Raw genomic sequence first — 27,366 nt, forward strand, 5'->3', positions numbered from 1 at the left:
TATAGTATAGTACGTCGTCCAAAATGTGTCAAAGAAGTCATAGTATACTACGTCGTCCAAAATGTGTCAAAGAAGTCATAGGTTAGTATGACGTCCAAAATGTGTCAAAAAAGTCATAGATTAGTATGTTGTCCAAATATTTAACAACAATGTCATAGTTAAGTATGTTGTCGAAAATGTGACAAAAATGTCATAGTTTAGTATGTCGTCCAAAAAGAGACAAAAATCTCATAATTTAGTATGTCATCCAAAAAGAGACAAAAATCTCATAATTTAGTATGTCTTCCAAAAAGAGACAAAAAACCTCATAGTTATGTATGTCGTCCAAAATTTGACAAAAATGTCATTGTGTAGAGTTCTGGTCAAAGCTCCCATTCGCACCGATGTTAAAAGTCTGCTTTAAGGACTGCTTTATAGATAAAAATGTCCTTGTATAAACTACAATATTATATAGGCTGTAGGTGTGTGTATGTGTGTGTGTGAGTGAATAAATAAAATCCATAGAATATATAGAACTAAAAAAGTGTTGAGAGCACATACCTCTGATAACACCAAACACGCCCTATCTTGCAATAGAAAGAAAGAAAAGCCACAAAATTCCTTTATCCAACCCCTTAAGATATTAACACTCCATGTACAGTAGGTTCGATTTTTCTGATGGTGTCTGGAGAAATGAAAGAAAATATCCAAAATGCTTGTGGGGTTTTTTCCGTTACACCAAATACATTTATAATTTTACACGTTATATGAATGACTAAGAACTTGTTTAAAACAAGTTTACATTATAAGAATAACACATCTTGGTCTTAAAGTGCAACCAAACACAAAGTTTGCACCTGGCATTTGTTTTGCTCAGTGTCTGCAAAACAAACCCAGTTCCAATACCCTACGAAAATCATTTTCATCACCACATAACATTTCTACTGATATTTTTTTTTTCCCCTGACGTCTAGCTGAGTGATTCTATCAAGCTGATACTGTGTGTCACACCGGCTCATCCCTAATGATTTATTCAAAGAACAACAAAGGAATGACTGTTTATTTGCAGTAGACAAGTCACAGATTAAATGCAAAGCATTTAAACTCTGGATTTATTTCCACAAGGTGTGTCGTGTGTTTAAAGCTGACCTGGAGATAAAGAACTCCTTTGTGTTTCTTTTTCAAAACGTTCCTGTCTGTCTGTCTGTCTGTCTGTCTTTAGTTCTTTAGTCTGTCTGTCTAGTTCTTTAGTTGTCTTTATTTCTCTGTCTGTCTGTCTGTCTTTATTTCTTTGTGTGTCTGTCTTTATTTGTCTTTCTGTCTCTGTCTTTATTTCTTTCTGTCTGTCTGTCTGTCCTTATTTAGTTCTGTCTGTCTGTATTTCTCTCTCTCTCTCCCTGTCTGTCTCTCTGTTTCCCTCGTGGCATGCTATTTTTCTGCTGCTCTGCACCAAAACAGTTTGACCAGATTGACGTATGTTGGGGGTGATACAAAGATGATTCATTTAACCGACGCCTCCCAGCTCGACTGTCTCAGCTCCACATGTAGTGCAAAGTCAAACAAACGCAGCACTGACTAGGCACGTATCGCTGTCGGAGAGTACGCTCGCTCCTTCACGATGTGGTGAGGTCAAGACGAGGAATGTGTGTGTTTACGTACGTGCAGTTTGCTGGGCGCCGTTTACACTTTAACTGACGGTGGTAACTTGAGACTTTTTTATTGACTCTTTGTTGTAAATGGCCACATTATTCTCTCTCTCTGTTTGTTATGTATAAACATGACTTAAAGTCAACCTCATCATGAAAATTTCAAACATCAGCCCGGTGTCAGCCCTGCAAAGCTGCTTACATGTGCAACCTTGTGGGTTGATGTGACTAAGTCGTTAACGCATGTACCCACGTGCTTTTTTGGCACTGGTGCTTTGCTTTTTGTTATCTTATGCTGTGTTATGCTTCTACTGTCCTGTTCTAAAACAAAATGCAGAAAGGACCAGAAGTCTGAGACTTATTTCCCATCCACTTAAAAAAAAAACATCTTTAAAACATGCTATGTTGCTTACTGAGTTATCTTATACTTGATCATATATTTTTTCATGGTGTGGTTACGCTGTAGCTTAGCAATACAATGGCAATAGTACAGTAATAGTATGATAACACTTTTAAGTTATAAGGAAGTAATATTATAGTATAGTATAGTATAGTATAGTATAGTAATAGAATAGTGTAATAAACTGGTAGTATTAATGGTAATAGATTGGTAATAAGGTGTTAATATTACAGTAATACCTTGTTATTTCAGAAGTGCAGTATCCAGTTAACGGCTGTGTAATGACAATTAAGAACAAGTGTCGATGTAGTCATCCCTACATTTTGATTAGAATAGATTGTGAATAGTGAATAGATTCTAGAAAAAAGGGGCTGTTTAGTGAATTGTCAATCAGTAAAGACATACAGAGTATTAGAGAAATGTGTTCTTTTTCTCGAGGTGGCAAGAAAAAGAACAAAGTTAGTTCCGGCTGGGACATTTCATACTTTACGAGAAACTCAAGTGCAGAACTCCTGGGAAGTCCTCATAGGGAATGACAACAGTTCAACGCCCACTTCAAGTTTCTGGCCAATCACGCAATAGTTGTCAGACACCACATGAGAAAAAAGTCTTGCCCAGATTATGTGTCAACAACAAGCCGCAAGAACTCCCAAACGAGGGCTGCGAGAAAATAAGGCGTCATTCTTTTCTCGCAGCCCAGGGAGAGGGAACGTATTTCTCAGTTCTTGCGGCGCATGTTCAGGTCTCAAGAGATGGAAGAAGCGAAGAAGTTGCACCATGTCTCATCCGCTACTGGCGTTCTTTATTTACGTCATCAGGTTTTTGCCTCGTTATCCTTCCGTGTTGACAAGGACTTTTGTGCCACCCATTGTTTATCTGAGAGAAATATTTGCTTTACAGCGGTGTATGAGTACATGCATAAAGTGGCATTTTATTCTTTGCAGAATCCTCAAAAATGTGCAATACATTTTAAGTCTAAACCTAGCTAATGTTATTTCCAAAGAAAAGCTAAGGTAAGAGCTAGGCAATAAGACTCACAATAGGCTACCTTTGTCATTGAAATGTTTGGGACAAAAACATTGGTTACAAATTCATCCCGTATGTTACTTTTAAGGGATGTTTTTAATCCTCATCATCAGTTTGGTGTGACAGATGAGACAGAACAGTTCTGCAAACCAAACTTCCGCCAGACAGCAAGAGAATCAGGTTTTGGGTGGTTGGTTGAGAGCACAGAGAGAGGTAGTGTGAGGTGGATGTGAGTGGAAGGTGTCTTGGGTGGGAATGGAGGTGTGGAGGGGGTTTGTGGGTGTTTGAGCCCAGCCCTGGTCGTTAGAGCAGTTGATGGTTCTCACAGAGGTCGGTTTGTGGCCCTATAGGGGGAGAGAGATGGAGGGAAATGGGGGAAGAAGGGAGGCAGACGGGGTCTGTCTGCACACTGAGGTCTGTTGTCCTCTGGGCAGCATATGGCCAAAGCATTAGGACTGACTAAAGAAAAAAAAAAGACTTCCACTGAAAAACAGGCTGGAAAAGTACCTCGCGCTGTCTGGAAGCAGGTTTTTCAGACTGAAACTCAGTCACGCCACTCTTTGACTGGTGACATTGTGAAATGTCTGTCAGCCCAATTAGCATTTTATATATGATTGACAATAGGGGATGATGACTTCAGCAGGCCAATTTAGTCCTATTTAACAACTTCAACTTCTCAAAGCTAATTATTACACTGGTTGTGTTAGGGAAGCATGGCCCCTGGTCTGTCTTAGGAAGGGGACACGCGGTCAATGAATATGCGAAGTTCTGCTTCTATGACTTAGTTGTGTACAAGTGGTTTGAAGACAGAGAACAAAGCAAGTGAACCCTTTATTCTGCAGTCTACATCTGAGTGGTTTTAGCCATAAAAAAGCTGGAGCGTGTTTATGAATTTGCTTCCAATTTCAAAATGACCTGAATCCTGCTCATTCAAGGAGCCAGCCCTTTGATTTTTACAGCCTTCACTATTAAAATGTCTAATGGTTGTATCTGCCTTCATCGGAGGAAAGCGGGACAGGATGTGGTCCCACCTTCTTGGCAACATCTCCCTCTCCTATGGCCCAAGACAACCACACATGGGTATATACCCAGTTTCAACAGCTCACCACCTTGTGCATGAGCCGCTTTGATGTTGTACATTCTGCTCTGCGTCAGATTTTTACATGGCTCGGATACCGGTGGTTCTTGTGAATCTGTGGACCATGACGCTTGGCATCAAGTAGTGTTCTTTGAATTCTCCAACCTGGCTCTCAAGTAAAGGAAAAGTGGTCTGACCTGAGGAATGTGGCAAGTGTTCGCAGTCTTCCTCATGTAATCTGAGGCAGTAGTGGCATTATTTCTGAAAAAAAACGAGAGAGAAAAAAAACAACATATTTGGACGCAAGCCAAGAGTAGGTTTTCCTTTATGATTCCGAAGCATCACTGCCATCATGTTGTTCTGATTCTCCTTTTTGCTGGTGGCTTTCCTTAACTGCACATATACTGTACTGCTTAAGATTCATTGAAGTTTTTTGTGACACACTGGTGGTTCAGAGTCTGTACGCCATCACTGTTCTTTGAAGTGCTTTGATCCACCATATTGACGTAAATTGGGGAGCAGCACGCTGGCTGTCCTGTTGTGCTAAGCATATGGGCTAAATTTCTTCCATGTGTGAAAGCCCTATGAAGTCGAGATCAGTCTTTTCCATCGAGAAAGGAAGATTGGGAAATCCAGATGCGCCGCCTCTTTGCTCCCTCCAGGCACAAATTTGTTGAATCAACATTCTCCCTCAGATATTGGAATACGATGTTTGTTCATTTGTTTGCTCATGTTTCGTCCTTTCAAAGCATTTCCCATAAAGCACTCTTTTCCTTCTAAAATTTAACCCACCACGTGGCTGCTAATGACAGAGCTGTTTTATTGAATGACAGCTGTGATTGTCCCCAGCAGTGACTCCACCATTCAGCAATTCCGCTCCGTGTTTTATGCAAGTTCAGGGCCAAAGAGGAAGTGCTTTGGTTTCTTTGGCACACAGGAGACCCTGGCTTGTCCTCCCCCCCAATTCAGGGAGTCAGAGTTTGCCTCTCGTGTTGCTTGTGCAAACACAGGGTTTGGTGTTTGATATAATTTTTTTTTTCTCTCCCTCAGAGAGGTTCAGAGAGGAGAGAGCCAGTTTGTGAAGCGTGGTGGTGTGGTGTGAGATGCTGCTGCAGTTCAGCAGAGTGCAGCCTTGAAGTGGTCTGCATGTCTCAGAGAGGAAGTTAGGGGCGTGAAGTGAGTTGACAAAGTGCGTCAAACAAGCTAAAGCAGGTTTTTGTCTTTGTCTCATATGGTTCCTATAATTTTTATATCTTAATGTGCATTGGCATGTGTTTCCTTGCATGGCATGAAAACCCCAATCAATGCACACTGGAAAAAAGCAAAGCCAGATGACTTGGATTTTCTTCACCCAAGTCATGCTTTAGGTTTGAGCACCTCTGTTTATATGTAAGTTGTATTTGTTTGAATGGGAGAGGGGTCCCAGGCACATCAACAGCAGGAGGCAGCAGACCGCCGAGTTCGCAAGATACTCATTCATGGCTCTGAGAGAGGGTATAAGCCGACAGTAGAAACGCTGAGAATGGGTGGGGGAATCGGACCGTGAGGGAGGGGGGATTGCAGAGTGCACGAGAGCTAGGGAATGAGGGGGTGCAGAAAGAAAGAGTCTACAGAGAGAAAGTCGGTAACTCTCGTCTCTGTTTGTCTGAGAGTACAACTTCTCTGAACTTTCTGAGGCGGTGGAGCGTAACAGGATGAAGGAGCTTTGTGTACACACCTCCCCCTCTTCCTCTGCATCTCCAGGATGTCCCGCGGCCCAGTCGCCTGTTCAATCAAGCCACTCTGGGACCCTCGGACCTACATGCATGGTATCTGGGGGTTCCGCTATGGACATGAATCCTCTTGGGCCTGATTACGTGTCCATGTGTCTGTTGGCAGATGAGTCCTACCAGAAGTTGGCCATGGAGACCATGGAGGAGCTGGACTGGTGTCTGGACCAGTTGGAGACCATCCAGACCTACCACTCTGTCAGTGACATGGCTTCAAACAAGGTAGGCCATGATTTTATTTTATTTTATTTTATCATAAAAATAAAAACACATTCTCTGATAAATGATCTTCTTCTGAGCTTCTTGCATACAATATCATTTTCATAAGTTCATAAAAATGAGTTGAAGGAAAGCTCATATAAGCTGATCCTCGATAAATATCTTACCTACAGAAATGTCTCCCCTCAAACAATTAGGTTGGCATATCTTCAACACAGTCAGTGGCACTAAATGGCAAATATTTATATCCAATGTTTTTTTACAGCGCAACTGTTTAACATACATTTCTATGTGTCGACTGCTGTTCTACCTGCTCATGTTGCTCGGAGGGTTTGCAGGTCAACCATTTGATTGCAGTGTTTGTGTTGAATGTTCAGTCAGAAGCCATTGTATTGAGACACAATGATGATCGGTCTGTCATGACTTGACTAACTTGTTTACAGCTGTACCATACAATGTGTTTTGTTGACGTGTGGCTGCTCATTAGCACAGTTTATTTGAAACCTACATTACTATTTACCACAGTGACGCACTTGCAAAGTACCAGCTGTTCTGTGGTAGTGTATGAATTGGCATGATTCATTTGCACGGCACCTGTAAAAACTTGAAACAATGTGAACTGCATTTGTTTATGACTTCTGAGATCCTGTGGTCTTTGACCAGCACAGAACTCATGATAGTTCCACATTTAAAGTTCTGCTTCACTGTACTTGCTTCTTTTCACACTACCTGAGGCACATAAGTATACATGGACACTTATCATGCAATTTAGAATGCATACAGCTGTAACATTTGTTTTAATTGTGTCTGATGCGTTGTTTAGCTTATTTCTCAACTGACATCATCTTAAAAGGTCACTCATCAGTTTGTTCAGATTATAGTTTGAGATTAACAGAGACACATTTGGTTTAGTTGTATCATGCGTCCCACTGTTTTCTCAGCTTTATTTTCACCTCAGTGTGATGAATCATTAACACTGTCATGATAATTACCAATGGAGACTAATTTGCACATTTGTACTCTGATAACCTTTTTGAACCTGTCACAGACATTCTACTCCTTTTTGCTCTCTGTGTGGCAGAGGCTACTGAAAAAAACCTTAGTTATTGTGCTTTATATTAATATTCTTCCCTAAACTATTGAGCATCTTGTGTGTGTATTTTCACCTGCATTTAAAATATCAATCAAACCATTATCAATACCTCTCAGTTGGTGGGGGAAGTTGGTCCAAATCCCATTTGGCATTAAGTGAGAGTGCAAAAGTGAGCAGGTCGCCTCAGGTTAATGAGTAAATATCGTCTATGATAATCTATGATAATGCTATTTGCCTTCTGTTAGCGTTTCCATCATGCTTTCATGGAAACACATGTCATTCACCTTGTGGCTATTGAAAATACTTTTTCGTACATTTGACTTGTTATAAAAAATATAGAAACATAACACACACTTAACTGCATGTACCAAACCAATATGCAACAAATGAACAGTTGAAATCTAAACAGCCTTAGTGTGCTCCTTTATTCATTTGACTCACTTGCTTTTCTGGGAATTTGCCAAGAGTTACAGCATCACCTGCTTGTTGAAAAGCAGCCAAACTTAAACATACTTCATCTTTCACTAACTCAGATACTGCATGCACTCCACTTGAAGTGTGTCACCTGCACAGGTAAACATTTACTACGAGTGACGGAACAATATACAATATTATCGCTTATCGGGATTAAAAGCACTCGTGATAAGATAATCGCGGTGAATTTCTATTATCGTGTGTGTGACTTGAAAATCCTGTCTTAAGTCACCAGCATACAGTGCTTGTGATCTATTTCTTAATGTGCCTGTGCGGAGCTGCGTCTTTCCTCATGACTTGTTATTCATCCATTCATTCATTCCTCCTCTATGATCTTATTAAATTATCTTTCACAAACAAATAGGGGTGGGATTCACCGGAGACGCCACGATACGATATTCATATATTGCGATATACTCGCATAACATTCTCGAGAGAGAGAGAGAGTGTGCACTTGGCACCATCTAGTGGACTGAAACATCAATTGACTTTTTTTATGCTAATCCACAAAAAGTTTAATATTTGTTTTTAACATCTGTTAAAAAAAAATTATATGCAAAAAGAAAAATCAATACTTGGTGTCTCACAAGCGATATAATATCGCCACACAAAATTTTCTCCCACCCCTACTAAAAAAATGTCGCATATTTTGGTCAGGATAATCGTGATGAAAGTTGCCTCTTTTTGCCAACACATGGAGTGTTATATTAAAAAACCGTCTTGCTCCAATTTCACTCACACCATGTGTCTAAAGCAAAACTCATTTTTGTTCAGGGGCCACAGCACAATTTGATCTCAAGTGGGCTGGACCAGTAAAATAATCGCACAATAACCTATAAACAACAAGAAATCCAAATGTTTCGCTTTGTTTTACATTTAATGAAATTCTTTTTACAAAACATTATGAACAACCTGAAATTTCTTGAGAAAAACAAGCGCAATTTCAACAATATTATGCCTAAGTTTATAATTTACGCAACATCACAGTGGCTCTACCCCTGGTCTAACGCATGTCTCATCCACCATTAATACCTAATAGCACACCAATGTATTGTCGTGCTCAGTTATTTTGGTGCCAGGCTACAGTTTAAGCAAAAAAATCAATTAAGTACAGTGCAGATTGTTTACATTTGTGAGAAGTATCATCGGTGCTGGGTGAAAACTGACCAGAAATAATCAGTGGAACAGCAGCTGGGAGTGGGGGGAAGGTCCTGTGACCATTTAGTGGAAGTTCTCATCGCTTTTCTCCAGTATGCTGTCATGTACTACAGAGTTTTTGCATTCATAAACTGATGAATAGCCATGCTAATGCTCATTGAGCTTCTGCTTAGGCACGGTGATGTGTTTTCCTAAATGCTAAAATCAGCATGGTAACGGTGACCATTCTCAGGTTTAGCCTTGATGGCACTTGAGTAGCTTAAGTAGGTCAAAGTAGAGAATTCTTGGGCAAATCAAAAATGTTACAGATGCTATGTGAAAGGTTATAAAATCAGCAATATTAATTCAGGAAGAGAATAACTGCTTTGCTTTTCGGTCCGGGCCTTTCTGTGTGGATTTGACATGTTCTCCCCGTGTGTGCGAGTTTTCTCCGGGTGTCCAAAAACATGCAGCGGTTAATTGGACACTCCAGATTGCCTGTAGGTGTGCGTGAATGGTTGTTAGTCTCTATATGTCTGCCCTGCGATGGACTGGCGACCTGTCCAGGGTCAGGATGTACCCCGTCTTTCACCCTCTGTCAAGTGGGATTGGCACCAGCAGCCCTGCAACCCTCATGTGGAGAATAAAGTGATAGAAATTGGATGGATGGAAGAAAATCGCTTCATAACTTTGAATCAGACCTCTGCATATCTGTACAATAAACTGTGATACGTTAGAAGAAAAAAAGAAAACTGCCGTGAAAAGCAAAAGTCAATATACAGTAACTTTTAGTCTCAAGCATTGTTTACTTTACATCAACTTGTAGGGTTTAAAAAAATGTTTACAAGTTACAATTATAATGGTTAAGTTTTTTTGTGTAGGCTACAAGACAAAGCAACTTTTTCTAAAAAAAAATATTTATTTTTATGGCTTCAGTGCCCCCTACAGGACCTACACAGCCCACACTTTGAACATCTCTGGTCTAAACTCGTACATCTCCTAAGAACCCTGCTCATCAATCTAAAACGATAAAATTAAAAAAAGCTCATTCTCATCATTTGGCATGTCATAGTGGATTCATTAAATATGTGGTGTTTTTTGTTGTCAGCTTTCTGATTAGAGCTAAATAAACACACTGTGGTTCTGCTATACCACACAAAGCGGCCTTTTACAACTAATTACTTCCCTTTGCTTTGATGCACATAAACATTTCTTGGTGTGTGTTGCATTTGTGTTTGGCTCATCCAAATTACCATACACTCCACAGTATTGCTCAACCCCCCCATGCAGACACTGGAGACTGTATGGCGGCATCAGATTCTAAACACCAAAGGGTGGTGTTGTCCATTTCCCCCTGTCTTCTCCACTGTGGTCTGAGGGACTGGGATAGGGAGGGGTGTTGTCATACTATGACGGGTGACTTTGACCGTGACTCCAGTTTCCTGTCTTTTTATTTACAGAGACCCTCAATGCCCCCTCTCCTCTGCTCCCTGGTTACCAGACAACAATAGCAGTGCTTTGACCAGGCAGCCAAGTTTAGTCTTTACACCACGTCATTGAGACTCCTAAGACAATGACCGTAAGGCCCTACAGACACACTGCAGCCTGGTCAGACTGGCCAGGCACATGACTCAGAGTCTTCTCAATATAACAATACTGCCATTAAGCATTGTTGCCCAATGATGGTTTTGAAAGAGTGGAGGTCAGCGGTTTATGATGTTCCTGCTCAAATTTGTCAGCAGGCCCCCATTGTTGTGCTGTTGACAAGTGGCAACTGGTCATGACCCATAAGAACCCAGGCTCCCGTTTTGAAGCGTCCACAATTGCGATTTTGCTGGTACAATGTTGATGTTTAGCAACCGGACGTTCACAGACATCGCCTGCAACCAGGCTCTTATTGGACTGTACCAGCTGTCAATCACACTGGTGTTCGCTCGTATTTGCTGAACATCTGTTTTCCTAAAGATGGGAACATCACTTACAAAATGGACATCCTGATCTATTGAAGACGATCTCAAAATAGTACTTTTGAGAACATAATTAGTTAGGAAAGTGTTTACTGGCATTATAAATGGTTAGCCAATGGCCAAGAGGAAAGGAATTGAGCTCACTGGTCCAAATCCCAGGAAGGGCAAAGGGCTGGGGTGCCCCTGAGCAAGGCACCCAATTCTGCTCCCTTGTTGGCTATTCATTATATTTTTACTTCTGCATTGGCGTCTTCCAGAGAACTACATCCACTTAGAGCTGTTGGACATGGATGGAAAGAGTGCCTCCAAGAGTGCCTCCAGTGCAGCCAATTACTTATTATTAATAATAGGTACATGCTTTTGTAAAACACACATGGACACATTGTTTCAAATAATATAATGTATAAACTAAATATTAAGTACTTTAAACAGGCCTTTACAAAACTACATGTCTGCGTGAATAAATCCTGTTTTGGTGACTTATCAAGTTTCCACTGCTCCAAGTACAGTCAGTCCGTTTTCGTAAACATTGGTGGAACCACATTTATCACAATATCACAATTACTGCAACATCTGCTACCAAGCATTTCTATGACGGCGCTTGACAAAGAGCCCATTTCTTCACGGAAATCAGTGAGCACAGTATATAATTGGACCCACCGTCAAACATCTCTACTTACTGTGTCCAAGGGCACAGGTGTGTCCGGGGCTGTGGGACCACACATTCTGCTGACCACCAGTCTGGTCGCTGTGACCTCAGCACTGGTAGCTGCTCCCCTGCCCCTTCACTATCATTAGCCCTCGCCACACTTCCATGCTGATGCTGGTGACGACCTTGGACAAACACTGCCATGTGAATCCAGTCAGAAGAGCTTAGCGCTCTGCGGGTTCGCGTGCAGGCAAGCCGACGAGCAGAGCGGGAGTGGGTAGGAAACTTCAGCTCACGTGTGGTCACTTGAAACTTTGAAGCGCCGCCGTTTTCAGTTGGGGAAAGAATGACAAAATTATTGAAACAGATGTAGTGGTGGGTCTGTAGCTATAGCAGGGGTAATGGACGTTAAATTATAGTGCTGTGATTCCTTTTGACTGAACGGGTGGTGAGGAGATCAGACGAGCTACAGTAGTGATTATGGTGTCTAATTGTAATTAAAACATTTAACCTCTGTAATCTACAGTTATCATGGAAAATAGGACAAAATAAGGGTGGTATATATGAAACCTGGTTTTAATTACCTTGGCTGAGGAGGTTATGCCTTTGCCTGAATTTGCCTGTTTGTCTTTGAGCAGCATAATTCAAAAAGTAAATAACTGATTTTGATGCGTGTGTAGTTCATGGCCCGAGGAAGAAATGATGTGATCTTGGTGGTGAATCAAATACAGAAACGGAGAGGCCTTGCAGGAGATTTGCGCTCTGAGTGCCTTCTCTTTTAACCCTGCTCTTACCTTCTTCCAGGAACCAAGTGTTTCTAATGTTACTAGAATGTGAAAACGCACTGGACATAATCGGTTGCGTGTTGACGCTGTAAACAGCCACACAGCATTGGCTCACACTGGCCTTTTGTCACATTGCATTGCAAAATATGTCGAGCTGTGCCTGCGTGCAATCTTTCGCAATTTCTCTCTCCTTTATTCAATAAAGGTCAAAGTGTGCTGTGTGAACTGAGCCAACTTCTTTTTTTTTAAAGACTTTTCCTGGGGGAATGCACAGGCCTGTATCTCATATTTCTGCCCCTGTTCGTCAGCATGGCTCTCTCTAATCATGTAATTGAGGACTTTTCACTCATGAACTCAGGTATGTAAGTTGTTTGGTGCCTAAGGCCATGTTAGATAGCGCAATGATTACCAGTAAATGACCTCACTGTATTACTCTGTCATGTATAGAGGAAGTAGGAGGGAACTGGTTCTTCTGGGCCTGTGTTGGTGGGAGGAGCCATTGGTGTCTTGTTAGACTGAAGGCCAGTCAGTCAAGTCTTATGTTTCCTGCCAGATGCCACTTCAGTCAAGAGAATAGAGAGAGGAAGCAAGTCAGTCTCAGAAAACTGAAGCCAGTTACTGCTCGTGAAACTTCACAGGATTTCTTTTCAGCCGTGTTTGTTGTTTTTTTAAAAAAAGAAGTAACAATGGGACTATGTTGTTCTGAAAAGCAGAAGAAAAGCTTTGGGTTGCTTACAAGTTGGAAAAAGGTGAGTTAGTTTGGCAGCTGCTTACATTGTGCTTCAGGAGTGTTGGAGAATGTTGTGAATTAATTAAGGAAAATATACATTTCAGCTCAGTACATTTAATACAAAGATTGAATTTAAAAAAAAAAGAAAAAAACATTTTTAAACATTGATGTAAGGATCACCAGGCATGGTTGGTTGTTTCAGCTCACTAAGTGGTCAAATATATGGCTCAAAATCACCTATTTATTTTTAGTGTTAATAGAGTTTTTGTTACATCTTAATCAATTATATACATTATAATTATATATATTATATATTTACTATAGATTATATACTTATATAATGATTTTGTGATGGCTCCAGGTAATATTCAAATTCAAATTTCATTTTTTTGTGGCTTCTCTGCTTATGTTAAAAGGGATGTGTGGGCAAACGTGATGCCTTGAGTAATCTATTCTCCCGAGCACTTCTTGTAACCATGCCGTCAGTGCGTGCCGTGTCTCTGCTCAGCTGAACTGCGTGACACCGGGTCACTGACATGTGGCTTCTCTTTCCTCGAGGTCACACAAATCTGCACTGTTCTGCTGCTTTTCAGTATCAGTTACAAGCTCCCCTCCTAATGGAATAAAGCCGCCTGAATCCAAGCGAAAAAAAATGTTGTCATTACGAGCTCTCTTTGATTTTTATGGACTGGCAGTCTGGCCTGTGAGGGCAGCCAATGCTTTGAAAGTGGTATTCAAGTTTCACAGTCAAGTAGATGTTAGCAGTCTGCTTGACAGCTATTAGACAGCTGCTCAGGCCAGAGACAGTCTGGTCCAGTGTGAAGAGAAAAAAGAGCTCTTTGTGAGAAATAATAAGAGCCTTGGCAAAAGGCATCACCGTTGATTTATTACCTTATGATGTTTGGACACATTATAGAAGCAGCAAAGCACAAACATACATTTGACTGAACCTTTGTTCGATGGTATCAAATGTAAATGCACTGAAATAATAGTTTGTTGAGGTTTTCTATTAGTGTTTATCTTCCCTGACAAGAAAAGCCATTTTGAATCTGTTGTGTGTGGTTGTCCATGCATGTGTGTGATGTGATGCAATGTGCTCAGGGAAGGGACCACTGCGAGAACAACAGGGGAGGGTATGGTCACATGACTCTGTTACCACGGCGTTCAGGTTGTCATGCAATTGGTGGTGCACTGGTGGGCTGCAGACCGAGCACCCTCTCACCTGTTTGTCTCCCGTCCTCTCCGTTTGTGTCTTCAGCACACACAGACACGATATCATAGACAGTCGCGGACACGGGGAACAATGGAGTCGTGATTCGGGGCCGAGCAGTTGCTAAATTGTTCAACTCTCACTCGGACTCCAAGGCAAAGTGACACATGAATGCCCAGCATTTCCTCCACCATGTGATAAACAGTGTGAAGCCTCCCATTGCGCATTCATTATATTTTGGATCTGTTCTGCATTACTGAGCAGGGGGAGCAAATCAAGAAGGGAGGTGGGCTGGAGGGGAGTTAGGGAGAAAGAGCTAGAAAGAGAGGGAAAAAGATGTGGGGGGATTCTCTCGTTTTCTGCAGTGCTGTGCATAGATCAATTTTTAGCAGGAGTGGGAGGCAAAGAGAGAGAGCGAGAGAGACTCCACCAGCCTGTCTGCCACAGGGGACACTTCCACCCTCCTCCTCCTCCCTGCCTTTCTCTGTCCCTCCTTTCCTTTTTCTCCCTCACTCTCATTCCTTCCTTGTTCGCTCAGAGCCTGGGAAGGCTGGATTTCCCCCCGCTGCGTGTCACTGGATAATATTTGGATGGTGGCAAGACGGACCGAGGCAGTGAGAACAAGAGAAAGGAAATTAATTACAGTCCGGATTCCATCGCTCTCGCCAGTGGCTTGCAATCCTGGAAAATCATTGAGGAGGCACCATGAGGAGGCGCAGTTGTCCAGGGATGTAGGGGTCCACCACAGCCCCGCTCTTCAGGTTCAGCAGGGGCATTTTTAGTCTACTGCTGGGAGACGGCGGTTTTGGGGGGCGTCTTGAGCTTCAGGCAGTAGCGCTGAGCACAGCCTTGGGGGTCCACTCAGAGAGGAGCATACAGGGCTTCTGCTGGGGAGCACCAGGGGCACAGCACAGCTCAGCACCATGCCTGAGGCCAACTACCTGTTCTCTGTGTCCTGGGGATACATCAAGGTGTGTCCCATAGATGGGATGTGGTGTGTCTGTGTTGTGCTGTTGACTGTGGATGCGTTGTATGGGATGATACTGATATTGCCATCATGCTCTGGCTCAGTGGTTTCTGTTCCTGGAAGAAAACGATGGCGCATTATGTTGCCCTGAAAAAAAACATTAGCATTGTGTGTATCCATCATTACTGCATTACTGTATTTTGTTTGCTGAGATGCCTCGCTATCGAGTGTCTTGGTGGCTAAATTAAACCAGAACCAAGAAGACATAAACACTGACCTTATATGGCACATAAAACAACGTGTTCTCATGGGTCATATTCCATTGGGGGGAAACACAGGAAATGATTTGTCTCTTTTCTTGGAAAACTGCAGTGAACTGATTTGATAAATATGTTTTAAACTGTATAGACCATTTAATCAAAAATATATATATCTTTTTTTTTGTCTTTTTGCCTCCAGTTCAAGAGGATGCTGAATCGGGAGCTAAGCCATCTGTCTGAGATGAGTCGCTCAGGCAACCAAGTGTCTGAGTACATCTCCAACACCTTCCTCGGTGAGCACTGCGACACGCTCACACAGCACAGACAGCACGCTGCTGATTGTAGCTCAAATGACTGGTTGTGAAAAGGTTGTGAGGTCACTCGGCGCATGAGAAAGTCATAGAAGATGTGCAGCCCTGCTCTGAAACCAGTCCGATCTGGTCTGGGATAGAGAATCCCCCTCACTCTCACTGCAGAGTGATGTTGAGGGGTGGGGATGGGGGGAGTGCATAGGGAGCCATCGGGTCCAGATAGACACTGCGTTATTCTGCCCTTTGCTTCCTCCACCCTCCAGTCTAATACAACTGATGCAAACACGGGGAGAAACTGAGCTCATATTTGAAGCTTGGTGGCTTTTTTTTTTTTTTGCAGCTGACACCTGTCAGGTGGAGAGGATGTTTTCTGTTTAGTTTTTTTTTCTTCTCACTGCGGTGTATGTGGTGCACACTGACAGACCAAGGGAGTCATGCACTCACACACACACACAGAGCTCTCAGCTTTGTGCAGCATGTGAGAATCACACTCAAGCAGACAGTCTTGAATCACATGCTGCAAAAAACAACAACAACCTTCACACTCGCCAGGTCCCTCGTTGAAATATTTTCGCTAAATACGAACCAGTTTTGCAAAATTCTCTGTAGTTCAGCTCAGTTTCCCCCTGGAACATTGTTAGATTTCAAAACATCCCATTAGACCTTATGTTATTATCTTTATATTGGGGTAGTCTTGCATGTATGTGTGTGTAGCAGAGGACATAAGGATTGCTTGCTAATTAAAAAAGTGCAACTGTCTTGTGTTGTCATTGTTTGCTCAGTACAGTGGCAACACAAGTCAACGTATAGCTTCATTTATTTCTTGTTTCTGGCGTAACTCTTTTCTGTTTTTTTCCTGCAGACAAACAAAATGAGTTGGAGCTTCCATGTCCAGTTCCAAAGTCCAGGGAAAGGAAGAGGAGGCAGGGCCAGCAGCAGCAGCATGGTGGGATGATGAGTCAGATCAGCGGGGTGAGGAAGGTCAGCCACACGCCCAGCATCACCGGGAGCAGTGGCAACCGCTTTGGGGTCAAGACGGACCAGGAGGAGCTGTTGTCAAAGGTAGGTGATTGACAGATGATGTTGTAAATATGGATCGCATGCGGTGGCTCAGACACTTACAGCCGTCTCGTCTGTTCTCTTAACAGGACCTGGAACACATCAACAAATGGGGACTGAATATCTTCAGAGTGGCCGAGCACTCCCACAACCGACCGCTCACGTGTATCATGTACACAATCTTCCAGGTCAGTGTCTTCGCCTCCCTCCACTCCGAGACTTGAAAATAGGGTGAAAACATTCACACCACGGCCTCGTTTTTTCCTCATTCGACTGCTCTCCCGTCACATGCAGGAGCGAGACCTGATGAGGACGTTCAAGATTCCAACCGACACCTTTGTGACGTTCATGCTGACCCTGGAGGGCCACTACCACTCTGACGTGGCGTACCACAACAGCCTGCACGCCGCCGACGTAGCCCAGTCCACACACATCCTCCTGTCCACACCTGCGCTGGACGTAAGTGACTCAAGTCAAGATCAGAACGTTTGTTATCAGCCACAGTGTGATGCCGAGGCAGCATCTTTCCACCTGCAGTAACCATGTACATATATGGTAAAAATATGAGACACTATTCACATGCGGCACAATGGCCCCGCGCCTTTTTTCCCAGGCCGCTTGGAACGACGCGATGAGTCACCATTACTGGCATAGCCATGTAAATGCATGCCTTAGAGGATGACACCTGTCTATTACCTAACCCTGTTGAGCCAGTTTATTGTGAAGCGTGAAAGCTCATCTCTTTTATTTCTTCAAACGCAGGCGGTCTTCACTGACCTGGAGATCCTGGCGGCCGTATTTGCTGCAGCCATTCATGACGTGGACCACCCAGGTGTGTCCAACCAGTTCCTCATCAACACCAGTAAGTTCTCTTTACCGACGCTTTCCTGTCACACGTGAAGAACACTGATTTGTTTAGTCTATGTTGCATAACAGGAAATAAATGGGCATAAATATTTGCATGGTTTAATGGGCTATGTCTCCCATCAAAGCGTGTCTTATTGTGGGTTTTTGAATGGTTACCATGGCTACCTAACCTGGGTTTTGAAAGCGAGTGCTCTATTTAATTTCTCCCTTTCTGCCGTTCCTTCCTCTAGACTCTGAGCTGGCTCTGATGTACAATGATGAGTCAGTGCTGGAGAACCACCACTTGGCTGTGGGCTTCAAGCTGCTGCAGGAAGACAACTGCGACATCTTCCAAAACCTCACAAAGAAGCAGAGGCAGTCACTGCGGAGAATGGTCATAGACATGGTGAGGAAGCATCTGAGACAGTTTCGGTTTACAGTGTGATGTCCCATCTGCTCGTTTGCTCCGATCCTGAGTTATTTCTCAAACCGTTCCCTTTGTCTTTTCTCCGTCTTCTAGGTTTTGGCGACAGACATGTCCAAACACATGAGTCTGTTGGCCAATCTGAAGACAATGGTGGAAACCAAGAAGGTGACCAGCTCGGGAGTCCTGCTTCTGGACAACTACACCGACAGAATGCAGGTAAGAGGCATGCCTCAAGTTCACGACAGTTCCAAACAGACCAGAGAGAGACAGTAAGCTTAAATTGTTGTTTTGTTTTTTTTTTTGTCCTGCAGGTTTTGCGAAACATGGTTCACTGTGCAGACCTGAGCAACCCCACCAAACCTCTGGATCTGTACCGGCAGTGGACGGACAGGATCATGGATGAGTTCTTCCACCAGGGAGACAGAGAGAGGGAACGGGGAATGGAGATCAGCCCCATGTGTGACAAACACACAGCTTCGGTAGAGAGAACACAGGTAGAGGACACACACACATGTCCAGCTTGAGAAAAAAAGGAGGTTATTGTGATTTCATGTCCTAATCACATTGTGCTTGTTTGTTTTTCCAGGTTGGCTTCATTGACTACATCGTCCACCCGCTGTGGGAGACATGGGCTGACCTGGTGCACCCTGATGCCCAGGACATCCTCGACACACTTGAGGACAACAGGAACTGGTACCAGAGTATGATCCCACAAAGCCCCTCTTCTCCCTTCTACGCTAGTGTCAGAGAAGGAGGCCCACAGGAGGAGGTGGAGGGCGGACCTGTGATGAGCAAATTTCAATTTGAAGTGACGCTGGATGAGCAGGACACAGAGGAAGGAGATAATGAGGGAGGGATGATGGAGACGACGGATGGATTTGATGTTCTGACACTCCAAAATCTTCCCTCTGACCAGGACGGGACTGAAACAACAACGCGTGACGTCTCCCCGGCGGAAACATAGCCGAACTGATTGCGTTTAGAGAGTGCAGCATGTTTTGTGCTGTTTTTTGGCTTCGATTTTATTGCAGTGGAGGAATCCTGCAATCTGGCTCTTTGGAGCCGTCTGGTTAAGAGGGCCTAACTAAATGTGGGTCGCCTCAGCAAGCAAGGCTGGGAAACCCTGGGGCAGTTTGATTTTTAAGCCCTTGAAGGGAGCAGAAAGAGTAGTAGCCTCTGTCGTTTAAAGAAGGGACTACCGCGCGACCGCGAGCGGCAGGACGGAATCTTGGTCCTCACGGTCAAATGACGTGACACAGCTGATAAAGGATCAGTGTACTAGGACAAGCGAGATGTTCAAAACTTGCACTTCAGGACACTTTTTATCTCCAGTTGTTGTGTCGTGTTGGGATTGGATGCCACCTGGTTAAGTGTGTCCAACCAAAACTACTGCTCAGCAAGATATTTGTATTCAATACGTTTTTTTTTTTCTAACACGTCGAAAGAAAAGTTGTGTGCCTTTTTTTTTTTTTGTCCCTTGTGTTTTTATAATTTATTGAACACATTCATGTAGTTGTGAAAATGTGTCCAATTTTTCTACAGAGAGGACATTTTTGTCTCACACAGTCTTCCTAATGTTCTGGCAATAGTATACGCTTGTTCTCACAAAGGAGTTCAGTGGAGGTATTTCGATAATCAGTTAACTTCCTGGCACAGTTTGCACTTTGTGGCATTCGGGGGGTGGGGTGTACGGTGTGGAAAGCATCAGTCATTTACAGAATCAACTGGTTTATCCAGCTTTTCAATAAGTCATTACACGAGTATTTAAATCGCTTATGTAACAGATTAGTTGAACGTGGAAATAAAAAAAAACGTTCTGTGTAGTTTTTGGTCCAAAAACAAAGAAACTTCCAAAGATTCTGTACAGAAAGCACTTTGATAAATTCACTGCCACTTCTAAAATGCTGTCGATGGTCTCGAGTCAAAACGTCCAACTTCGGAGCCAAACTGATCCGTCACGTTATCCCGTGGCCAAACCAAACCATAAGACAAGTGACGGTAAATTACTGAGCGAAAGTGACCACAAATAATCAAATAAAAAGATCAATTTCACGCCAGTCAGGCAGAACGGACGAGTTCTATCGTCTTTAAGAAACTCAAACAAAGCCCAGTTCCCTAAAAATGTCATAAGGTCGTATTGTGCACACAAACACCTGTTGTGGTTTCCTGATGTTACATCCTGGAGAATACGCTTCACACCATTTTTTGAACTTTTGAATGACTGTAAGACTGTGTGCGCACAATTTCAAGAAACACCGATCAGTGATAAACTTCTATCTCGTAGTTTATTATTCCAGCACTTTGAATATGTCGGCAGGTTCGCAGCTGGTTGCCGATCTGTCTGTCAACACTACCTTAAAGGTACCACATTGTGAGGGTGCAGCCCCTTCAGACTAAGGGGGAGTGTGTGTGTGTGTGTGCGTGCGTGTGTGCATGCGTGTGTGTATGTGAGTGGTTACACAGTAGCACAATCCTGTTGCACCAAGCTGTGTTTTTGTGCTTTTCTTTATTTTTTTTTGTAAGAGTGTATTTATTACCTTTTCCTTGTACATGACAATATTGACATTGAGGTTGATACCGATTGATAATATTCACTGTATATTTGTTTATTATTTATATTATGCAGTGCCGCGTGTTTGACCGAACTCGTCCGGCGGTTCTAATTCCTTGTTCTTGATCGAGGTTGTCGCTGTTCAGTTTCATCGCAGTCGAATGACGTTCGGTTTGGAGATTTCAGCCAGAAACGTTTGTACAGTCTGAACCAACAACACCTCACACGAGGTGCCGAAGATGCTTCTTTTTTTTTGTTTGTTTGTTTCTGGCAGATTATGAACTCTGGATATTTACTGCAGTTTATTGTGTACGGTGACGGGTCATTGTACAGCTTTAGGAATATTTGCTGAAATATATGACATTGTTTCAAATGTATTTTTTCAGTGTTTTTTCTCACAATATATGGTCAATCGGTGTATGTTGTGCTCAGCAAATGTTTTCTATCAGATTATTAAAATGGGCATGTATTACAGAAGGCTGTTGTCTGTGTGTCACTGGAGAACAATCCTTTTTTTTGCATTAGCGACACCGCTGACCCTTTGAAGGGTTTACGTGGAGTTAGAGAGAGACATGGTACACATTGTATAGTCATTCATCAGTTTTTTCTATTTGGGAAGCCCCAGGTTAGTTAAATAAATTGCTATTTCATTTTATGTTGGGGTTAAGTGAGGGGTAATTTTATTTATTTTATGACCCAAAAAAACTAGATTTCCCATGACCCATCTGTTGGCCCTGACCTGGTTTCTGGTTTCACTCACTCACTCACTCACTCGCACCTACAGGCAATTAACCTAATCCTATTCTTGTCTTTGAAGTATATCGATAAACCGGATTATCCAGGGAAAACACAAGCAAACGCAACCAAAGTAAACACAGCCAAATTCACAAACTCAATTCAAACAAACAAACACAAACAAACTCAGTTCAAAATGGAAAAACCACCACCTTTTTGTTATGACCTTTTTCTGTTTTACCCTCATCACTGTTCAGGACAACAGTCAAAACAGAATGTTACTGAACACAATTGCATCACGAGTGAAAAAGCTGCCAAGTCTATGTCATCCGAGTATAGTAATTATACAGAACAATTACACACGACACAGGTCATTGATGCTTTAGAATTACATTCACAAAGACAGCCTTACAATTAGATCATAATGGCAGATTGTGGTTCTTCATTGACGTCATAGCTCCAGTTTAGCAACTCAGCGGGGGAAAAACCAGGTGAAACTGACAGATGGAGGAAAATAGCTTGGTTCAGTCATTCAGTCACTTCCCTGTTGTGACACCAGTGACATCTCCTCCCTCTGAAATGACTGCGCTGGGACTGGACACAGAGCCAGCAATGTAAACAGGAAACATAGAGATAGCTGTGCTATGTGCAGGGCCCGTAGGGCATTCACTCTCCCACAGCCAAAAGCACCTTGACCCACTGATAAGCATCTGGAATACGTGATCAGAAGGAGGGCATGTTGACTAGAATTAGCAAGAAGGCAGATGGATTATACAGATTTCAGTGCCCGACAGAGGAGGGAAGACTTAAAGACGTTTACTGATATAATCTCTTTATATTCTGCGTCAGCTCAGTGACTTTTATGGTTACAGGGCCAGTTTTATAAATACTTCAGGAGTGTGGTTAGTGGGCAAGTGAACTTGTTTGAGTATTCTTGAAGACGTTTCACCTCTCACCCAAGTTGCTCCTTCAGCCCTGACTGACTGTTTACCGAGCAGGTAAACATCCCCAAAGAAGTTGAATATGGAGATTCCCAGCAGTCATGCAGGACTGAAGAAGCCTGTTGGACGAGAACAGAAAACATGAAGCAAAGTCCACAGCAGCAACATGTTTGTGAAGGTGCAGTGTGTAACATTTAGACGGCTGCAAGACAAGTGCATAATTGCTTTAGAATAGAACTTGTGGGGGTTTTCATCGCCTAACAACACATCTTTAATATTAGTATTACAGAAGCCACTATCTTGCACAGACATGTTGCTACGGAAGCCCACAAGATATCGTAAAGGATTTAGTATGCAAATGACAAAAAACAAAATAGCACTGCTCAAAGACAAATCTGATGCATAAAAGAACAAAGAAGACGGAGGAAACTGCAGAAAGAGTAGAATAATGGAGAGTTGGTATGCTGATTGACCAAGTCACACAGGGAAGAACTCATGTGTAAACGGTATCAAACACTGCTTACATGTAGCGTATTAGAAAAGTGTAAAGATCAGGTTACATGTTACAAAAAAAGTGAATCCGCTCAATTGTCCTTGACCGGCAGACATTATCTCATTGACTTCCTATTTTGTCCTTCTGCTTGGGGCCCTGAAATTCCTTGAAATGCCTGTTCTACCAGAGAAATGACGCTTATAATAATCCCCGCTGTACTGCTCCTGCCGTTCAGGACGCTGTCATGTAGTCTATTGCCTTCATTTGGGAACGGGGTCATTAAAAGGTGCTAATTATTGAGCTACGGAAATTACATGGTACAATGAAGTTGGCAGAAAGCCCTTTCTCAATGTAATAAATGATGCTAAGAAATTAGAATTCTCATTGAAAATGGCTCTGGGTGTGCGACGTGTAATTAATGAACTGTCGACAGCATGATTGACACTTTGTAAACTCTGTTTACTCTGGTGTGTATGGATACTTGGATGACAATAGGAGACTAAAACCCTCCTTCTCTTCCTTTGATATTGTGCAAAAAAGATGTGAGTGTTTATGGTAAACACCGGCACAGACAGGGACGAGTGATTTCCATGGTGGTGGTCCGTAGTAACAAAGCAACTGGCAGCTTGTTTTTGAAAGTCTATGACAAGTTTTGTGGTGTGTTGGTGGTTGACGTCAACAGGGCGAAGGCGGACTTCCCCCAGCAACAGCAGCTCCGTCTGTGAACCGGCTGAGTTCATGCTGAGCCAGAGGCTCTGACTGCAAGTGGATCCAGCTGAGAACCAGTCAGCCTCCTTTCTCCGCTCAACCAGCCAGGACCTGAAAGGGCCCACGGCCTGGGGCCAAGGCGAGAGAGGAAGAGAACCACTTCCAGCAAAACAAACCTCTCTCCATATCCACTTTACAAAAACAAATGTCTTCCTGGAGTTTCTCCTGGACAGCTGCTGTTTGTTTTTAGTCAGGCTGACAGTAAGGACTGAAGTCAACTGGGCAGTCAGTGGGTGGAATACAGGCTAACATGTGGCCTTCCAGGATAATTCAATAGTGGCTCAGGCGAGTGTGTGTAGATGGCAGAGAGGAGGAGACAGATGGGCGAGGAAGTGAGCAGAAAAACACAGTTCTGCCCTGCTCCTAAAAATGATTAATCTGGAAAAAGTACCCATGAATCAATGAGGCCGTTTGTGTGTGTGTGTGTGTGCTCTTTAGGACATTTTCTGCCATAAACACTGACCTTGTCAGGACCAGTAGTCCTCATGGAGACCAAAACCTGATTCTAATGAGGCAGAACCTCATATCCGAGGAACCGGTTAAGGTTAAAGGTAACATTTAAATTGTGGTTACATTAAAGTTAGGGTTAGGCATTCATAGGTTATTAACTAGGGATTATTAACTATCATTAACTACAGATTACACTGTCCAAATGAAGGGGGAGTCGATGCAGTGTCCTAAGAAGAATAGCTGTGTGTGTGTGTGTGTGTGTGTGCGTGAATCAAGGTTTATGACAATTACAGGATACATCCTTCCCATGAACATGTCACAAATCACCGAGCTATCAGACATGCTGACAGATATGGCAGCGTTTCTCCCAAATTATCTTTGCCTTTGCATGCAACTGTCTCAAATAGGTCTTCAATACACAGACCGTGTATGGCAGCAAATACAGAGTTCAACAAAAAGAGCAGATACATAAGCAAGTGTTAGAAAAGAAAATATGGAGAGCGTCTTTTTCTCCTCTTTTCATGAGGTGAAGGAGGATTACGCATGCAAATGTGAATAACATTAATCAGTGTTGGCATTAATCGCAGTTAGATATGTAGAGTTTGTTCTAATCCCGGGTGACAGGTTTATTTTTTTGCGCGTGATCTTGAAATATTTCTTTGGAAATAAAATGCTCATGTTGGCTCGTTGGAATACACACTGCTCAGGGGTGTCAAACACAGATAATGTGGGGGTCCGTGAGCGTCTAGTCAGGTCCAAAGGCGGGCGGTCGAGAGAGAAACATGAGAAAATGATGATATTTGACAGAATTTCAAAAGCAAAAGTGTGTGCTTTGATATGGAATCATGTATGCACTGTCACAATAAAAACACATCTATTATGCAAAATAAATTTGTTCAGAGTGTAACCTCATTTTAGTTGCCTTAGTAACATGTGGAAAACTGTAAAACACTAAACAAGCTTATATAATATAATATGATATGATATGATATAATATAATATGATACGATACGATACGATACGATACGATATAATATAATATAATATAATATAATATAATATAATATAATATAATATAATATAATAAAATATAATATAATATAATATAATATAATATAATGTAATATAATATAGATTGTGATGCATTTAAAACTGAATATGTCATTCTTATAATGGCATTGCTAACAAACATGTATATGTTCTTTCACCTGTGTTTAAAAGGCACAGGAGGTCCATTGTTTTCATAATAACATGATACTAAGTGGCGGACCGCATGTATCCAATTGTGGGGCCACATTTGGCATGCGGGCCGTGAGTTTGACACCTCTGCTTCAGTTGGTCAACAATGAACCAACAATATTCCACTTTGATAACATTGTACTTAAGTACAAGTAAAAGCGCTGGTCTAAAAATGTACTGTAAAAAAAGTAGCTTGTTTAAAATGTACTCAGAATAAAAATGACTTGGTTACTTTTTAAACAAGGTTGGGGTTCTTTCTCATGTCGTGCAAAAAGGACATGAGAATTGTAAAGGCTAACCTTTACGAATTAAAGTGCTGACAAAATAAAATACGTAGACACGTAATGTATCAGTCAAGATGGGTCAAAGGTCACAAGTGCTTTCACGTTCTCCTTAATTAGCGCCAACTCACCTGTCCTCATCATTCACTTATTTATTTATTTATTTAAATTCAGACCAACATTTTTTTATTCCGTAACAGATGTGATGTGCAAATAATTATACTTCCAAGAAATCATACTTGAGTAAAAATATCATTACAAATTTTAAGAGTTAAGAGTACTTAAAGTCTTTTAAAAATGACTTTAAGTACACAAAAATCCTACTACCCTACTTTCCACCTGTGGTGGTATATTTGTATGTAAGTAAGTATGTGGTACTGGGTTATTGTTTTTCCTGTGTCTTTAAGGCTTGTCTGTGTCAAATCACATTTAATCACGATGCATTTAAGGACGTGACATTTGTGCCAATTCCTTGGGGCTCTTTACCCAGCATGCAGCCTGCACAAGGATTGTTTAAACATGGCAGGGAACCTCACTGTGGAGCTGAAGAGCAACACGAGCGCAGGCACACTGTCATCTTTGGCCACGGATGAAAATGAAAAAAATGAACATTTAAAAAACACACCACTGGAGTCCTACATGCACAGTTAAAGATGACACATTTGCATATGCTTAATAAGTATGTCCCCAAATGCTTAATAATAACAATAACTGACTATATCTGATTATGCATGTGCAGACGCACAAACTAAATCCAAACCTCAGATACGTGGATGTTGCATCAACACACAGAATCGGCTTCAGTGTGGAGTTTGCTTTCACAGTGAAGCCGATCAAGATAAGAGTCGAATGCAAACCAAATCCTCATGTCCCTCTCGTGGGTTTTTGACCGAATCAATGGCCGTCCTTATTTGACACAGAGATAAACGAGAGACGGGGGAGATGGAGAGTGAAATAGAGAAGGAGAGGAAGGGGGAGCATGTGGCTCTGAAGCTCTTTGGTGTGTCAAAGTGAGCAAGTGCGTGGGAGCAGGTTCTCAACATGCACAGACTGTGGGAGAGAGAGAGAGAGAGCGAGAGAGAGGAGACCTCGACACTGTGGAAATATCAAATATGTCACATGCGTACGGGTGTGATAAACAAAGCAATCTGGCTGCCGTCGAATGTAAACTCCTGAGACGCTCTAAAAGCTTGTGCAGATCTCAATCTGTCCCTCATTGTCTCACATTGTCTCTCTCTCTCTCTCTCTCTCTCTCACCACAAGCAAAAAAAACAACAGAAAAAGTAATTGTTAAATAGAAAATATGTCAAAACCACAAGTAATCTAAGGCTTTGAGGATTTTTAAACGCCTTAAAGACTGTTTAAATTTAGTGTGCGCTTTGGATTAGTGTTTCAGACTTAGTAAACAATGTGTCACTGCTGCCCTGATGTAAAGATAAGGTTGTTTTTTACCAGCAATACCAGCGTTGTCCTTTCCATAACAAGTTCCCCATTGAGAATACAAACAATAAAGCTGCACGTGTTTGTCGGTAAAGATACTGAGCACCTACAGTAGGGTTTTTTGTTATTAAACACAAAATAAATTGGCAAGAGTACCTTGCTTTCACAAAAATAATAGCAATACTTGTGAGTTTAGAATAACAGAACACAGAAATACTGTACATACATCCTTACAATTAAAAAATACATTCTATTCATTAAATAAAATAACCATATAATATGTAAGAAAAACAATCACAACTCAGTGTCCCATATATATTCACAACTAATTATCTAACTCCACCGTCCACCATTTTATTTTGCTGTAAATAATGAAGCTTTTAATAAAAAAAAAAACAGCACAATAATATATCATGACGACAAACTTCAGTACATT

The 27,366-nt window shown here is 42.1% G+C and overlaps 1 protein-coding gene across 3 annotated transcripts; it reads left to right on the forward strand.

Annotated features, from left to right (window-relative positions):
- The first annotated feature begins 5,724 nt into the window (after positions 1-5,724).
- LOC122774578 (cAMP-specific 3',5'-cyclic phosphodiesterase 4B-like) lies at positions 5,725-19,712 on the forward strand. 3 transcript variants are annotated; one of them, XM_044033987.1, is made up of 10 exons: positions 5,725-6,120; positions 15,589-15,682; positions 16,563-16,762; positions 16,849-16,947; positions 17,054-17,218; positions 17,522-17,621; positions 17,857-18,011; positions 18,126-18,248; positions 18,344-18,526; positions 18,619-19,712. In XM_044033987.1, exons 1-10 carry the CDS (start codon positions 5,824-5,826, stop codon positions 18,994-18,996), a joined length of 1,794 nt encoding a protein of 597 aa, XP_043889922.1. In that variant the 5' UTR covers positions 5,725-5,823; the 3' UTR covers positions 18,997-19,712. The 3 variants fall into 3 exon arrangements, with proteins under 3 accessions (XP_043889922.1, XP_043889930.1, XP_043889939.1); XM_044033995.1 differs by lacking the exon at positions 5,725-6,120 and adding an exon at positions 12,735-12,971; XM_044034004.1 differs by lacking the exon at positions 5,725-6,120 and adding an exon at positions 14,817-15,133.
- The last annotated feature ends 7,654 nt before the right edge of the window (positions 19,713-27,366 follow it).

This window comes from Solea senegalensis, linkage group LG1, assembly GCF_019176455.1.
Source record: "Solea senegalensis isolate Sse05_10M linkage group LG1, IFAPA_SoseM_1, whole genome shotgun sequence".
Lineage (NCBI taxonomy): Eukaryota > Metazoa > Chordata > Actinopteri > Pleuronectiformes > Soleidae > Solea > Solea senegalensis.

Coding starts and splice junctions, on each gene's coding strand:
- LOC122774578 (XM_044033987.1), top strand. CDS start 5,824: ATGAAGGAGCTTTGTGTACACACCTCCCCCTCTTCCTCTGCATCTCCA. Junction 17,622..17,856: donor CCAGTTCCTCATCAACACCA/GTAAGTTCTCTT, acceptor TCCTTCCTCTAG/ACTCTGAGCTGGCTCTGATG. Junction 18,012..18,125: donor GGAGAATGGTCATAGACATG/GTGAGGAAGCAT, acceptor TCCGTCTTCTAG/GTTTTGGCGACAGACATGTC.